The 18,003-nt window shown below is 38.8% G+C and overlaps 1 protein-coding gene across 11 annotated transcripts in view; it reads right to left on the bottom strand.

The window, feature by feature from the left end:
• ERC2 (ELKS/RAB6-interacting/CAST family member 2) overlaps positions 1–18,003 on the bottom strand; it is an 899,314-nt gene that overhangs the window by 431,419 nt on the left and 449,892 nt on the right. For all 11 annotated transcript variants that reach the window (XR_009247350.1, XR_009247349.1, XR_009247351.1 and 8 more), the window contains one exon: positions 8,468–8,661. Coding sequence is in view for 8 of the 11 variants with exons in the window: in XM_058678726.1 (XP_058534709.1) it covers positions 8,468–8,661 (194 nt within the window). In the remaining 3 variants the exon portion in view is untranslated. The remainder of the gene's footprint in view (positions 1–8,467; positions 8,662–18,003) is intronic.

Raw genomic sequence — 18,003 nt, 5'->3', positions numbered from 1 at the left:
CTTCTGAGGTCTGGGAGGAGTGACTTCATTTTTCACTAAAAGGATAAAGAATTGAGAGCAGAATGTTTCAGCTTGAAGGAAGAAGCATCACAAAGAACTTATTTTGGTGGGAGTGTTTAAAGTGACTGGAACAATGAGTTCATGCCTAATGCCCAGCCCCAGCCACCAGCCTAAGCCTGTCTGTAGGGGGAGGCACCCGGCCTGGCATCACCAATGTCAGACATGCGATGTCCACATGTAGCCCAGAGATGGCTACTGCTTCTCCAGGAGGAGACACGGAGGCCCACGTGAGGCAACAGCTAACTCAGGACCCAAATGAAGCCGGCAGCTGGGGAAATTAGGAAGCCCACGTTTTCTGGCTGCACTCAGCCGAATGTCCGGCAGGCTTCTGAAATGAACCCCAGATGATCATTTTCTTCCTCTTTTTTATTTTTCAGTTCCTAAATACATTTATTTAGATAACCTCATCTGTCATAAGTCCCAGGTTTATCTCACACCTAGTTTCTAGAAATGAGCAAGTTGTACACAGAAACCCTGCCCCCTGAGGGCAGTGCAAGAAACCTATGATGCCTCCCTCATTTCTCACCACGTTGTACACAAAGTAAAGTTTATTTAGACACAGATCTGAGAGGGCTAAAACACGACATGTGTGTTTCACCCAACCCAGTACTGAACATCCCTACCTATAATTAAGCATGAGCGCCTACACAGAGCTTGAAAAGGAAATGATCTCACATTATAAAAAAGGTGGCAGGGAGAGAACTTTCCACGTAGTCAGAAGCACATAAAAGAGGCCCAAGGGTCAAGTTTTTCAAACCTCACATAGGAATATGGGGATAAGGAGGAAAGACATTAGATGGCCTAAGGAACAAAGACCAGATACAAAATGTGTGTATGCATTTTCATACATGTACACACTCACATACATGCACATTTCAACTGTAAGCCACAGAAAGCAAGTGCATGATCCAGAGTTCCTACACCAACTCAAATGTTACATTTCATTTTATTTCAATTAGTAAACCTGGAAATGGTTGGAAAAGAAAGCAGAATTGACTGGAAACTTGTCAAGGCTCTTTAAGAGTGCTCCCAGAATTCTAAAGACTTGCTTGTTTCCAAAGAGCAAGGCTGCCCAACTCCTCCTAAACTAAAACTATAACCAGAGATCATTAACTGTGATTGCACATCTTATCTATCATGCTTATTTGGTTAAGTAATCATGGAATTAGCTCAAACCTGATTTAATCTGATGGTTCATCCAGCTAGACTTCCGAGTGCATTTTCTCAAATCCCATCAGTAAGATCTGCCCTTGTCCATGGAACCACGGGTTACCCTCAAAACGCAACCCCTCACACTGTACCTTGTCCTCTGAGAGTTCACACGCAATGTTTATTTACCATAAAATTGGAAACAACTAGCTATTGCTCAATAAAGTTCCTTGGCACATAGCATAGCAGACAGCGTACAAAAATCTGAACTTTTGGATTGGCAGTGGGAAGGCAGTGAGAGTAAAAGGGGGCCCTGGTCTTCTTTATAAATAAGTCTTAATTAAGAGCAGCAAAAGAGAAAATCAAAAAAGCAGGCAAGAAGTAAAGCTTCAAGCTTCAATGAAAGAGTGGATCTAAACCTTGGAGGAAAGGTTTGGGCTCCACTAGGCTGGCCAAACTGCCCCTCCCACCACAGTAATGTCTGTGTTTCACATGTAGGTGCACCAGATTTGTTCTGTTGCAGATAATGAATTAATAGCCATTAGGTTTTCACGAGAGCAGCTCTGTTGGGCTGTTCTTTTAATCTCTGATTATACTTCTACTGCGACAAAGTTTGGGGCTTCTCCCAGCAGTTCGGGCTGTTCCTGTGGGAACCCCGGTTGATATGTAGGGACAGTGGAGAAGTAATCAGGGACCATGAGCCACTGGGCTAGCAACCGGCAATAAGACAGAAAGCCCTAATTTGAAACTATTGCTACTGTGAATGCCATGGTTTGATAGCTTAATGGACAGAGTAAGGGGTGCAGTTCCTGCACACGGAGAAGAAAACAATCTAGTTAGCCCCTCAAAAGAGCAAATGTACTGACTACCAATGTGATTTCAGACTTTTTCCTTTGGAATCCAGGGGGCCTGAAGTCATGCCATTGAATGGACTGAGAGAAACACTGCAGTCACTTAAGGACTGAGCCAGTGGATGGAAGACATCTTTCTTTTTGTCTCTGCTTCTCCCGCTCTGTAACTCTGCCTTTCAAATATATAAATAAACGTTTTAAAAATTCACATTTGACTTCTTAGTATCAGGGTATACATAGTCAACAACAGATCTAGTTTACACTTGGTTCCATATGCCAGGCCCTAGGTAATTAAAGCATGTCTTATGCTAATAAAAATGAAGATAAAAAGTTAAAGCCAAAACAATGACAGGAAATAACATGTGTGTACAATATGTTACTAACACACTGATAATTTTCAAAAGTCACTTTAGAAGAAGTATTATAAATCTTTCAAAACACAGTGATTTATTAAGCGAAAACTCTGAATGGTTTGGACTATTAAATTTAGCTTTTAAGCTGTTGTGTCATGAGGGGATCTTTTTTTCCCGCAGGTTAAATTTAGCATATTGCATTTTGTTTTTCTAAAACTCCATGTTGTATGCAGTCAACTTTCCGAGCTGTTCAGACAATTGCATTTGGGAATTACCATGAGTTTGCAAGCCAGGAATAGAGTTTATCAAATAATTTAACAGTGACTTATTTCCATCTTCTTTGCCTTTTCCCACCTATTCAGTATTCTCATAAAATCAAACTTCCCTAGGCATGCAATGAAAGGGACAAGGTGGTGGGGCGGGGATATCAGGGGAACTGGGGGTAGGGAATGTGGTGGCCAGAGGAAAATCATTTCAGAAATGTGTTTGTTAAACAAGTGCAAGCAATAAATTGAGCTTAGAAGGGAAAGGCAGAAGAAAAACTCAAAGTACTGACCTGAGAGTCAAGCTGATTGGAGCAAGGGTGAAAGCAGCAATGTGGAGGATAAGCAGAAAGGAAAAGGCATAGCAGAAGAGAATAAAAGGAAGGAAACACATTAGTGTTAAACATAAAGCCAGCAGATGTTACATTAGCAGGTTTTATAACCAAATGAAGGACAATAAAGCAACATTTATCTGATACTACCCCACCACCACCAAGGAAGGGAGGGGGGCAGAAACCCAGGGAACAAACTGTAAACTGTTTTGTGAAATAGCATACATAAGAAACCAGTCTCTTTTCTCATGCACCTATTACTAACAGACATCAATGTGATTCAGAGGTACAACATTCCCACTGCATAGTGACTGCGGTGGCCCTTTCCTGGAGGAATGGGAAGTTCTCATCTGTGCACATATAAAAATTTTACTATTTAATAAACCAAAATGGAAATTACCACGATACCAGGCCTGTGAGTTAGCATTGATGTCAAGAAAACTATTATTTGAAAGCAGTGAGTTGGATGATTTTATATATATATATATTTTTTTTTTTCAGTCCTGAAAATCAAAAGGAGCTGAACAATTTGGCTTGAGGTTCAAAGATGTCCATTTCAGATTCTCACAGAGTGCTGTACCTAGCAATGATCAAAGATCTCTTGAGGAGCGCTTTGGTGTGGAGCCACCTGCCCATCAGTCTCCCAAGAGAGGGCAGGGGAACTTCCCAAGCTGACAGCAATTTTTTTCAGTTGTGACAGTGAAGTTCCAACTTCATCACTGAAAAAGGCCAGATGCTCGGTAACTTATTTGTACAAACATACCTAGCATACCCTTCTAACCATTCAAAACAGTGGTCTCTAAAATCAAGCAGAAAATAGAGAAGCCATAAAAATTATGATCATCTTCCTGGTTTCCACTAAGTGGACACCGATTTTGTTCATCTTTCAAATGTCCTTTGCAAAAACAAACTGCATAAACGAATTCCGTATCAGATTACTTCTCAGTGGGATCCCACCATCCCATGCTGGGGAGAAGCAATGTTAAGCATTTTACAGAGGAGACAACACAACAAAATAACTCCTCAGTATAAAGCTTAAACTGGAATATCTCAAATAGAAACAATATAGATGATAATAACAAAAAATATTAAATAGAAATTTAAGAATTAAACACAGAATACAAGTGTTGATTTGCTAATCCCTCACATTGGAAACTTCCTTTCAGAAGCATTTGGTGATCATAAATTGCAAAAGCAGTGAAAAATGAGTTGGGCCAGTCATGGTCACTGTGGGGACTTTGGCAACACTGGCCCCAGATACCATTTCAAATCCTTCTGGATTAGAAGCAATCCACTGAGTGTCCTAGCCAAGATGCAGAGATTCCTAGGCTGAAATACAAGTAAGCACATATTTCAGATTTAGTTGCCTCTTCTAAGGGTTCACAGTGTCCACCAAATTCTCAAAGGTATCCATAAGGTTTATGTCCCACCTCAAAAGGTTGCCAGGGATGTTGTGTTACCACCTGTTACTTAGTGGAAAGAAATTCCTTCAAATACATTAACAAACCCAGAGTGAGACTTGCTCAGCAAGGAGAGTATACATATCAACCCAAATAAAAATGGTATTGAGTTTCTTTCAAGCACCATGAAACTTTTAGAGCACATTATCATGTTTAAAAAATAATAATAATAATGCTTAAGTTCATGTTTTGAAAAGAGTTCTGAAAAGCGTCAAGGAAATTACGTCACAGCTTATGGAGCAAATCAGAAGGAAAAATGATAGCCTCTCTCTCAACCTTAGATAAGGCTAATTTTAAGGCATCTACTATGATGTCTCAGTCTCTCAGTATGTGCTGGTGTTAGTCCTGGACCCAGTGAATTAAATGGTACCTTGTTTTCCATTCTGATGGCATGTGTTAAGGGCAGACGCCCTGGGGATCCAGCCTTTTCCCCACAGCCAGGGAAGGATGTGATTGAGAGCTCCATTTGGGCATTCTCCATTCTCTAGACAAATATCAACAAAACCCCTAACGTACTTAAGATAATTACATGAAAGGTCACCCGATGGATTCCTTCCCATGGGTGGGATGCAAGAAATCCAGGGGCAGCGGGTCTTGTTTGACAGGCTCTATTAACCTCAACTCTTTCCCTAAGGCACCAAAGGATTAATTCTGAAATTCTAAATAATTCTCATAGACTTTGACGGGCCCCGACACAGCAGCACCACATATCTCACTGCCTCTAAGGGTTCATTAGCTACTTGGATGTGAAGCAAATGTGATCACTGACTTTATCCATGAAATAAAGACCTCTGGCTGACTTGGACCAACTCTCAGGGGCTTGCTTGAAGCTGCTAGGCAGGCCTGCATGTGGGGACCACACTGGAGCAATATGCACTGGAAGATGCAAAATCTTCAGTGGTGGATGAAAAACATCGACCGTGTGAAGTTGAAGGGGATGATGCATTGTGAAAATGCCAGCCATGTGCTACTTGGACTACATTCATTGTTCAGAAATGCAACCATGGGAAGATGGGCAGAAGAGAAGGAAATACAAAGCTCCCTGTAACAGAGAGGCAGGCTGACATCAGGACCTTCAGAGATCCCAGACTCAGGACCTTTGGTTGTATATGGTCGAAGTTCTGGATTATTTTTGAATGCTAGCTGCTGTAGAAAGAGGCCTTTCCACTCTGGTATGTCACATTACAAGCCAGAGACCACAAAATTTATTTCAAGTTCACTGTTCTGGCTTTCGAAATCACAAACTTAATTGCAAACACTTCTCCATGACTCTAACACGGAGAGACATGTCACAGTCCTAAGAGATCATTGGTTTGTTAACACTACGGAGGGATGAGAAGTTTGTAGTTTAAAGCCAGCAAGTAGAGGTACCGTCCAGGTTGTAAAAGGCTGCCTGACCATTCTGGGTAGATGTTTTGGTGGGAAGACACATGCAGTCCAGTAGATAATGCTTCAGAAAGACTGACCAAGGCTGGTCCTTCCTTTCCCAAGAAATTTCCCCTGTGGGTCTCCACCCCCGCCCCCTCAGGGGCTCTGGCTGAGGCTGAGGCCGAGACATTTCCCAGACTTTGTTCTGCTCCTGGACCCAAGACACAGGCAGGCAGAGACCTGGGACAGAATCAAGTCCCACCACACGTTTTATGAATTACAGTGCCTGGGAGGCATCAGCTTTAAGGGGAGGCAAAGGCAGAGATAAAGAAAATGTGCAGAAAGTACATAAAGATAAATGCCTGTAAAATCACTGCCGCTTTAATGCATTCCATATTGAAGAAATAAAACTGTGAATATTCTTGATGATTTAATAGCAACAGTGTCCAGCCAAGACTTATTTGCCCAACCAGACAATTAAGCTATTTATATGTAAATGTTTATGGTAGTTGATTCCGATTTTCGCTTATAGTTCTGGGGAGCTGGTGCAGTACAGAAAAAATGCCTTCTAAATGTGGGGCACATCACTTTTTCTTGTGAAGGAAGAGGCTGATCTCTTGTGGTCCAGCTACAATGACTGCTCTCGTTGGCACATTGACCAGTCCTGAATTCAGATTCTGACATTAATAATTATTAGTTCTGCAAACCTTGAAGCAGTTGATTAATCTTTGTAAATCATGATTTCTCATCTATAAAATGTTGACCTGGTCACTTCTATGCTGTGGGTGAGATGAAAAGGCATATAAAGTATTACACGTCAAGTGCCTAGTGTATCAAGAGGCATACAGCACATGACAGACATACACATGATTATACTATTAATGTAACTGCTATTATCAACATTATCAGTACCATTCTTCAGGGTTTTGAGAGTAGTGAAGTAGTAGGCAGCAAACCTATATTTAGCTTCACATCTTTCTGACCACAAAATCAAGCTCTAAAAGGTCATTCATCTTTTCAAGGTCTCTGTTCTCCAATACACCAGGCACAATTATAACTTCCACCTAAATGTTTTGGTTATAAAACACAATTCCTCAATAACCATAGGAGATACATATGAAATCAACACCATTTCCAACTTTTTAAGAATGAGTAGACAGGGTGGAGAAATCCACCATGGGGGGGTGGTTGGGGGAATCCCAGTGCCTATAAAACTGTGTCACATATTGCAATGTAATCAATAAAAAATACATTAAAAAAAGAATGAGTAGACAGACAGAACATTCCCATATTTTCAAACTGAGACAAAGCCCTTAAAGATTCTGTGTCGTTATCTCAAGAAAATAAAAGAGATCTAGACTTAATTGCTATAACTGATCACAGTGAAAAGAAATCAGGTCATTAAATCAATGCTATGATTGTTTTTAAAATTTGTGGGTTTATAATTTTGATATATTGAATACTACATTTGAAAATGTTGCTGCCACTCTGTAAGGAATGAACTTACAGATTTAACACAGTCATCAGTACTGTTCATAGTGAAACAAACATCCCGCCTTCCATGGGGACTGCCTACTCTCACAGCATGATATATTTTAGTAGGTTATTAGAGCTTCGTTTTTCAAAATTTTCTGTTTCTTGGGGATTCATGTCTAACAAGAGTCAAGGACACACAACTAACTTACAAAAAGCAGAAGTTAAATTTGAACCCATGTCTTTCTGTCCCTAAAGTCCACTATCTTTTGAAGCCCATTATCTTCCTGCAAGACTACAGAGAGCTATTTTGCATACATCTTGATGTCTGTTAGGGTTCACAGGCATCTCCATCAGGGCTGGCAAACATTTACTGATTTATTCAAAATCTGCTGATCTCTTCCATATGGAATGAATCTAGGAAAGACAAATTCTGCCTTATTGCTGAACCAATAGGCAATCCTCAGAGGTTATGAAGTTGCACAAAATTCTTCAGAAAGTTCTCTCTTGACATAAGAGCTAGGACAAGCACTGATAGCAAGCTTATATGTAGAATCCATATCCAACATGAATATGATACAGGCATGAATGATCTGAAAATCTAGATGCTCAGGAACCTGCTTTGCCACAGAATTTGCTATCATATAGGTCCTGTTCAAGGATATTTATATAACAGATGCTAGAAATTCCTCTTAAAAGATAACCCTCATGGCATACCACAAGATGGCCAAACAGCATGAGCTCCTTCCTGTTCCCTTCCCCTACCTTCAGTGAAGAGTTCCTCATCATATTTCCCCAAACTCCTTCACCTAAGACAAACTTAAACCATAAGTGTTTATCTGTGTCAGGAAAAGAACGAAGATTTCAAAACGCCCAAAGCACATCTGCGTGTTCACTTTGCTGGCCTGCTAGATTGTGGCAATCGCTCAACAAAAGTAGGCCATCATTTTAACAAACATCCAAGAGGTCCATAATTACTCAAAATATCAGCCAGGTGCCTTCTTAGTACCTTAGAAACACACAGCATCACCCCTTACTAGGACATATGATGCATACATGACTTGTAACACAAACATGCATTTCAGATCAAGCGTGACTGCCATGGGGCGTCAAGCCACAGGGATTCACCAGCGACAATTCCATGGCTCTAAGACTAACCTCTCAAGCTCTGCAATCTTCTTGTCCTTATCATTCTTTTCATTCTCCACCTCCTTGAGGATCTCCAGCAGCCGATCAACTTCTGCTTGGGCCTTGCCACACTCGTCCCGGTAGTAAGATGCCTCTTTATCCAGCTGTTTCAGCCGATCTGCAAACTCGGGATTCATCCTGGAGTCATCTTCAACATTATGTGCCTTTAACATTACATTTGTAAAGAATTTAGTTCAGACAATGATTTACTATAGAAAGTACAATCACCCATGGCCCAGCAATCAACTCTGGAGAGAAAATGATCACCAAGAATGATGGGTATACTGTTAGTGGGAAGGAAAAAAGGAAAAAAAAGAAAAAAGCATACAGTTCAGGTATCTTAGAAACTGCTGATTTTTACATGTCAGGTTTATATAGAGAAGTGTCTTTTATTGTTGTTATTTTGTTCTGTTAAATCTTTTGGCTTTTGCTTCCATTGAAAAAAAAAGGAGGGGCTAAGAGGACTTTAGGATGAATAAAGATGTGATGTCTTTATTCCTGGTCACTTGCAAAGCAGAATAAAGACAATTCCTCACCACTCAGAGAGTGATTCGTGCCAAATGCTTCCATTTCCAATGCAGAGAAATGACAACAGTGTCATAGTTAACTATTTTCCAAGAAAACAATCCAGAGTGTAGAAAGAGCCAGGGTCCCTAAACACACAGAGACTGGCTGATGGACTCCCTGGGTGCCTCCCCTGTGGAGGAGTTTCAGCACCAGATGCAGTTGCAAAAGAAAATTCAGAAGTGAGGAAGGGCTTCCCGGCTAACAGTCACACCCATACATTCTTGTCTTTTGGCGTAAGGTTGACCTAAATCAGGAGGAGGATGAGCTACTTCACGAACAAGCACACAGACAAGAATCTGCAAACACATGCATGGGTGGGTGGCAGCTTTACACACGAGAACAGACACGAGCAACACCGCAGCAACAACACCGCAGCAACAACACCGCAGAATTATTTGCAGCCAAAGTAATTGTGGTGTGTGTGTGTGTGTGTGTGTGAGACAGAGATTTTTTTTTCCCCAAAATAAAACTTTTGGCTGAAATATTCCCAGACAGATGGAAACAACACTGCACTGCAATGGTGTGCCTACCCCTTGTTTCCCATTATTCCTAATTGACTTCTTCAAAGAGCAGGCAGGGAGAAAACAAGTCATTTAAAGACGGTGCACATTCAACACAGAAAGTTCACAGAAGTCATGGATGTATGTATCTCCAAGATCCACGTGTGAAATCATAAAATGACAATACGTTTTTAGGACTTGAGTTGTTCTGCTTCCTTGCTATGCAGAACAGATGTTCATTACATTTTATACACTTTTCTTTTTAAGTTCAGGGAAAAAACAAGGCAAGCAAGCTACAGCTCCTAGGGGAGGTCACAGAGGGGAAGGGGGGAAAGTGGAGTTCAAATGAGTCATGCATGGTTAGAGAAATTAATACTAATACTACTGGTAGAAGGTGGACAGTCTTTGCAATGATTCAGTAGAAAAAAAAGTTTAAACAATTAGCATAAATAAAATATTTTAAAATAATCACTTTGAAAAGAATATTTTTTGCATGTAACATATTATTTAAGCATGAGGATAAAAGGGGAATAATTTACTTTGTTTTTTTAAATCTACTATTTCAAGGAATAAGCACATCTATGTACAGGAACTTGGAAAAAGCACATCACTTCAACATATGATTAAGTACAGATTACTCCCTTTTACCAAAATTTCTCAGAAATTATATATCTACTTAGTATGCATTCTGGGTCTCACCATAATAGATTATTGAGCTTTTCTCAGCATGATTTAAATAATTTGAAAGCTACTCCTGTAAATATGCTTTTAGGAATTTATTACTCTAATCATTTAATTTTAAACTAAACAAATATTTATGTTTTCTAATCTCCATTTTAAAAATGAAGAGCAGATCTTTCAATTTAAAATAACTACTCCAGATCCCCACTTGTATTTGAAAGAAAAATCATCTTATTACTTTTCCTCAGAAAAGCATCTAAAATACAGCTTTTAAACAACTACCCCAAAAATGTTCACATTAACCTCTTTGCCACACTTCTATATTATCATTATTATTCAACATTTTAAAACATTTTCATGTCAGTTCTCCAACTGCCCAGCGAATGACACTAAGATCTTTGAAAAAAAAATGAACAGCTAGAAATACTGAAAATGAATCAATATATCCTAACTGCCTGCTTCTAACTAGAGTTAAATTCCTTTCCTAAATCTGACTTTTAAAAATTGGAAGAAGAGCTAGAAGTTAGCTGTTATGGTTTATTTTTGTTGATTATATATTTAACAGTTATTATTACCATCATTATTTTTAATAAGGGACAGATGAGTTTACTAGATGTGATATTTGGATCCTAAATCTAGCACTTTGTCTTATGTCTACAAGCAAATGAATTCATCTCTGTAAGGATGGTGAAAACTACAGCATGATCAACACGCGGAGGATATTACCCAATTTATTTATTGTGACTGTTTTCTAATTTGCATTCCTGAAATTGGACTGGTCATATAGCCAAGTCAATTGGTTTAATCAATTTTCATCAACAAAATCCAACATACTCCTTTAAAAAGGCTCCCTGATAGATTTACAGAGAAAGGAGCCTGTTAGTGATATACGTGTAAGCATATTGCTTATTTTAGATCCCAGATGACAAGAGGAGAAACTAAGGCCAATTTTCAACAGCAAGTGAAATTTGTTGGATTCTTAGCTTTTACAATCTAATAACTTTATATGATTAACTGACTCAAAGGATTCAGATACAGAAAGCCTATGGTAAAACGTACCCCAACATAGACTGTACTATTGTTGACCTCATGTAAAACTGAAGTTAGATTATGTTATTAAAGACCACAGCCAAGTTTGCAGCTGTGTGTGTGCATACTAATGATTTTTCCTTTACAAGTGAATCTACATAGACAATCTCAAGAATTGTGACTTCAATATCTCCATACCACTCAATATCTGCTGATCGCCAGTGAAAAGCATTTATGCCAAACTACCTTAAATCTTGATGCCAGAAATGTTGGAAGGGCAATCAAGGGGGACATAAAAATAATTTTTCAATGCTTAAGGAAGAGAAAGGTTTCACAAAGAGTCTTAGAAAGATGGGTCATCGTCACGATCCATGTGAAGATTCGATAAAGGAGAAAAGAGTGAATTTCACGTAACTGGGAAGGTTGCTACATTTTCAACCTTTTGCAAGCGTTAGAGGCCAAAGTCTCCATGGCATTTATACAAAGTCTTGTAGATAACCAGCTCTATTCAGTATGGATCACAATTTCCAGAATGGGCTAAAATTTTTCATCAGTAGAGCAGGGATGTCTTACACACTGATCTTCAGATGTGGGAGTAATACTTTCTTCAAAATACTAACACCTGAGCCTGCCCTAGAAGAGAAGTGAAGGAAGAATTTGTGCACTTCCACAAATCCCTCATCTTTTAAAATTCAGATATGGGTTTTCTTTGCTCTGGATTGGCATCGCCTAAGTAACTGAATTCATTTAATGTACTTTCAAAGTACTTTGTATTAAATGTACTTTCATGTACTTCATTAAAAAATAGATTTATTTGAATAAATCACTATCAACATATTCCTACCATGGGATCATTCATAATCATGCAGGATTTAAATAAAAAGTTCACAGTCATTATTTCACCTTGAGGATCTGTTGGCCTAAAACCAGCTCTCCCACAAAAGTAGCAAGAGCCTGATGACTGCTTTGTTCCCAGACACATCAACTTAGCCCTGCCATCTTCATTTGTCAGGAACCTAACTTGAACAAAGAGATTGGGGTGGATTTTTCTTTTAATGATTTTAGAACTTACTTGCTAGGATATAGCAGAGAGCGGTGTCACTTCCAAAAACACCTATGAGTCATCAAAAATCAAGGTAATAGCACAGAGAAGCATCCTTTTCCTCAGTAGAGCTTTAATGTTGATGACTCAACAGTCAGTTTAAAGTCTAATTCTGGTGTCTATTTCTGTCTCAATATATTTTTGATACTTTTAGGGTAGTCAATAATGTTATTGAAACACAGAAAACCAGAGAAAAGACATTTCAAAAATGTCTTTGCTACATATTAGATCACTGAAGTTCTGAGGGTCTCTCAATGTCCTTTTCTTGTATTTCCATATGTAAGGAAATTTCTCACAAATGGCAATAATCAAAGCAAAGCTTGGAATCTGACTGATGTGGGCAAGCCTCAGAATCTTGATGGCAACTGACTTTGAAAGCCTGGATCCAGCACAGACAGCAATCTGGTCATGGCCTCGGAGGAGGAGTCTCCATTACAATACCTGGTAGTTATTTTAATGGAAGGATTCAAATTACCTCAGGAAATAAGGCAAAACTTCAGATTGACACTAGATCTAAATCAAAGTTAGGAAACAAAAAGTAGCTAACGCCAAAGAAGAGGGTTCACAGGTATCAAAATGACACAGCACAAACTTTTTAATGTTAATCTTATAAAGGCTAGGCATTGATTATTTTCAGTAACATGCAGGTTCACCATTCCTGGAAAGGAAAGTATTAACTTGGGTTCAGAAACCTGCTTTGAAACAAAGCGGGAGAATATTCAATTGTAACATTTCATAACACTTTCCCTTTGAAAAGAGCTTTAGCAATTTTTAATAAAAACAATCACTTCTCTCAAAATAACAAATGATTAGTCATAACCAAAAAGGACATGGAGAATGTTAAACTAATGAATCTGATGATTTTTCCTTCCTCTTGCTTCTGGATTTGGTCAATAATTTGCAAAATTTGTGCATTCCAAAAATAATAACAAGAGTCTTACTTGCAATATTGTGCCCTTGCAGTGTCCATGGATGGTGCTTTAACATACATTTTATATCTTAGCAACAGAACAGGAACTATAAGCTTTTTGAAATATTCTGCTTGATTTTATTCTGCCAAAAAAAATGAGCAGTCTTCACTTTTTAAGCTGTGCTCTGAATATTATTTATGAAAATGTGGTTTCAAAGTGTGATTATGGGACTATAACTTATAACAAAATTCAAATTTCATTTTGAATATCATGAATTGATACCAGGCATAATAGCTGAGCTTAAATAATATACTGGGAAAACAGCTTGAAATCTTACATTTCCCACTTTCAAGATGTAGCTCCCCAACTTCTACAGACATTTAAACCAAGGAGGATTATGCTAATAGTTAATGGATTAATGCTAATGGTTAATGGATTAAGGGTGGAGACTTGATCTAATTATGCTAAGAGTGAGCTGAGTGGGAGGTCTTTAGGTCACCGAGAGGGGAGGGAGGAGAGGTGTCCCCTCATAAGGCTGCCTTGGAAGAGAGCTAACTAAGAGAGCACTAATTCACCCTGTGATCTTCTCTCTTCTTGCTCCTCCTGCAGAGCCTGAAGTAATGGGGCTGCCAGAATTTGAACGATAAACTTCCAAGATCATGGACTAAGGTAAATCTTGATTCAAAAACAGCCCATCTTAAGTATTTCACATACAGTGAAGAAGAGCTGATCAACAAACTAATTTTAAAGATACCATTCTTTTCCAAAATTAAGCGAACTCTAGAATATCCAAAATTTTCATATTAAAACAATCATACAACAGGGGATTTCTTTTCAGGCATGGAACCAACAGGATATATGCAAATAAATAAAACAAATATCCAAAATAATTTTTTGAATGTCACACAGCAAAAAGATAAAGATAACCATGTCAATGATTAATTTAAGATCCCATGATTACTTTTTTTAAGAGCCCAGCAAATAAAAATGGATGAATGTAACGACATTTCATTATAAAATTACCTAAAATTAGCAATGTAGAAAATGGAGGCAATTACTCAGATGTTTTAAAACAAAGTGTTTAACGTCAACTCTTAAATATCACTGCAAATATTTCTTGAGTCTTCACCCACTGAGAGCTTGGATCAATCGGAGTATGTGTGTTTACATGGGTGCATGTGTTTGCATGTACAATATATCTGCCCTGAATTCTCTTTTAAATAGTTGTAATTTTTAACTGTGTGAGAAAATACTAGTCTAAGAGGGAATCAAATAATTTTGAGAAAGACTAAAAAAAATCATAAGAAGAAACCACTATATCTAAACAGTGACTGTGAAAGCATTTGTATTTCAGCCCACCACGTCCCTAGGACTGCACAGTCTTATGGTGACCTATAAATCAGGAATCCCCCACCGAACATTAACAAGGTTTTTTTCTATCTCTGGAATGGAAAAATGTTTGTACTTTCCTTCCAATAATCCCTTATGTAAAATGTGATCCCTGCAAAAAAAAAAAGTGTTCATAACAGATGAGTTTCAAAAGAATAGCGACCACATGGGGGTAGACATCGGAGGGTCTTTAGGATGCTCTGACTGGTAGCAAGGCTGCCCCTAAGGCCTCCAAATCATGTTCCTTGTAAAAATCTGACTATTACAATGGAGGGATCCACGAGGTCTAAGATGTCTGAAAAATTTATAGAAAGACCTCTGGATTCTCTCTCCTGGCACAGCAACCACTAGGGCTCCAACAAAGAAGGCATTTGAGCCTGATGAGAAAGCCATGTTATTTGTCTAGAATCAAGAATTCAGGGAATAAAAAAAAAAACCCAACTGAAGATAACCTGCACAGCTTTTACAATGAAAGAGCCCTTCCCAGGAGCCTGGGAGCTGAACAGCTGAAAGGCTATTATTATAAGAAACAATAAGGCTAAGACGACAACATTTAAGCTTCCTAAGAAATGGCATGCCAGTATCACCTAGCACAATGAAGTAACTAATAGAAAGGAAGAAAAATAAAGGGTTTGTTTCTACTCTAGGAAAAAAATACTCACATGAGGACTTCAAAATTTAATTTGACTTTACTTTGATTTAGTGAAGACAGATGGACATGGGAACTAACTGTAAAATTATTTAACAAAAAATAACTGTGTTATACTTCACCAAAAATCAGGAGGGGAGCTATATTCAAAATAAACATATAAGAATGAAATAAATCCCATGAGTATCAATAACAGGTTATAAAATAAAAGATGAAATCCATCATTTATAACAGGAACCCAAAAATGTATATGTAGAAATTCTTAAGACCATCACTAAAAAGAAACATCAGAGACCTAAAATAATAAAACGTCAAAATGCTACTGTGTAACAACAACAAAACCCAAATACATAAATGTTGGATTGACTGCAAGAATGAGAAGAAATGACATTGGAAATGTAGCCATCATTGTAAAATTATTTTTAGGTAGAACAGAATCCAAATTAAATTTACTGGGGCTAGTAGCATCCCTAGCATGTAAAGCTACTTCCTGTGGCACCAGTATCCCTTGTAAGCGCAGGTTCCAGATCCAGCAGCTCCACTTCCAATCTAGACACCCAGGACAACCAGGGCATGGCCAGGTTGAAGCTCAGAGCTGGAAACTCAATTTAGATCTCCAAGTGAATGACAGAGATTTATTGATTCCGGCTTTTCCAATCTTATATCTAGAGAAGCAGATTCCACCTTAATTCTTCAGACTCTTTCATTTTGTCTTGTTTTGCTCTAAGATTCTTAAATTTTATCATTCCATATGAACTTCAGGATCACAGTCAATTAAAAAGCACAGTTATCGATAATGTTATATATTTTTAAATGTTCATTTATTTGAAAGACAAGTTTACATAGAGAACCATTCCATCTGCTGGTTTACTTCCCAAGTGGTTAAAAGGACCCGGAACTAGGCCAGGCTGAAGGCAGGATCCTGGAGTGTCCTGGGGGTCTTCCCCATGTGGATTGAGGGGCTTAAGTGCTGGAGCTCTCCTTTGCCACTTTTCCAGGACATTACAAGACAAAATGAAACAGTCGAAAGGATGAAGGATGCATCTGTGTCTGGAGAGTACAGCCGTGCATAGGAACTCCATCTGCCTGCCTGCCTGTCTGCCCCCTACTCTCTCTTTCCTCTCTCCCACTTTTCTCTGTCTTCACTTCTGGCCGTGTGCCTCCCAGATTAAAAAAAAAGAAGAAGAAAAAAAAGCTGTACAATTAAAACACTTTGATACAATTGCATAAAAAGAAATAGTATTAGATAAAGAGGGAAAAAGTGGAAAAGAAGGAAGGAAAGGTAAAAGGGAGAAGGAAGGTGGAGAAACGAAGATGAAAGGAGGGAGGGAGAGAGCAGGAAGCAGCAGCAACAGCGACATCCCTGGGCAGGCAGCAGCACAGTGGTGCTTATTTTCACACAGTGAAACCTCCTGTCGTTTTTTATTTTCCCCTAGATCCTTCTATACTTTTACAAATTCTCTACTGTGACCATATATTACTTTTATAACTGGGAAAACAAATCATTTGTAAAAAATCTATTAAGGATAGAAAAATCCATCACACTGCGCCTCTATCAGTACACACCACACACACACACACACACACACACACACACACACACACACACAGCTGGACCCTGAGAATATCTGCAGATGAGTTAAAATAATGAGAACTGGCTATATTCCCAGGATGCCAAACCCATGAGCCAGCTTCATTAACTTAGGGAGTAAAACAACTTGATGTCTTTTGAATTAGTCAAGAAAAGGCTGGATGTTTGCCTTCGCAGACAGGAGAACCCTCGCTGGTGCAAAGAAAGCGGAACGCGGATGATTTCTCTAGACCCTGTCCTGCCAGGGAGAGTGAACTCCTATCATGCTTCCTTGGAGATTTTTGCTGCAGGAACAGATCTTTGTTCCCCATTTGTCCTGAAACCCAAACACAGGACACACACAGATTTTCTCCCTATATCCCTCACTAGCCAGAAGGGAATGTATCTGCAGGATTGACACATTACACCTTTTTGAAAACAACTGAAAGTAAAAAACAGAAACAAAAAAACACTCATGTTTCCCAGGGTGAGTTCCCATGCTTGAGGATATGCCAATATTATTTGTCTCTCTTCACCTTTCTACTGGCTTAAGCCTGCTTAGTAACATTTCCATTTGAATGTGATGGGAGAGGAAACGTGATTATTTTTGTTGCTCTGCTAAAATCCACAGTTCAAGAAAGAGAGCAGTAAGCTTTTAGAGAAGTTGCTGTGAAGAATGAAGAGTAGGAGTTGATGGGGTTAGACCCAAGCATCTTGTAGAGCCTGGAGCACAGCCTAGTGGAGAAGCAGTGGTTGTATTCTTTCCTTTGAGTCACACTGTCCCCCCTTTTTTTTCCATGATGGGAATTGATAAGTAGGAGATAACCAGAATGCATGCCAACATGATGGCATTGGCCAAAGGATAAAGGTACAATTGCCTTTATGTAACATCTTTGACCAGTAAGCCAGTGAGTGAACAAAATGTTTTTTAAAGCCCTCCTTGTTTAAGAAGTCAAAAAGACAAGCACATTGCTTCACATAAGTGAACATGTGTCATTGGAACAAAAGAAACAATTGGAGGTGGCCTCTGGACTATTTTACAGTTTTTTTTTAGCCAGTTCCCTATATTTTGTAATCCATCAAAGCTATTAATAGGAATTGTTATAGT

This window comes from Ochotona princeps, chromosome 21 (assembly GCF_030435755.1).
Source record: "Ochotona princeps isolate mOchPri1 chromosome 21, mOchPri1.hap1, whole genome shotgun sequence".
Classification (NCBI taxonomy): Eukaryota; Metazoa; Chordata; class Mammalia; order Lagomorpha; family Ochotonidae; genus Ochotona; species Ochotona princeps.
The sequence above is the reverse complement of the archived record's forward strand: the minus strand, read 5'-3'. Positions and strand labels throughout refer to the sequence as shown.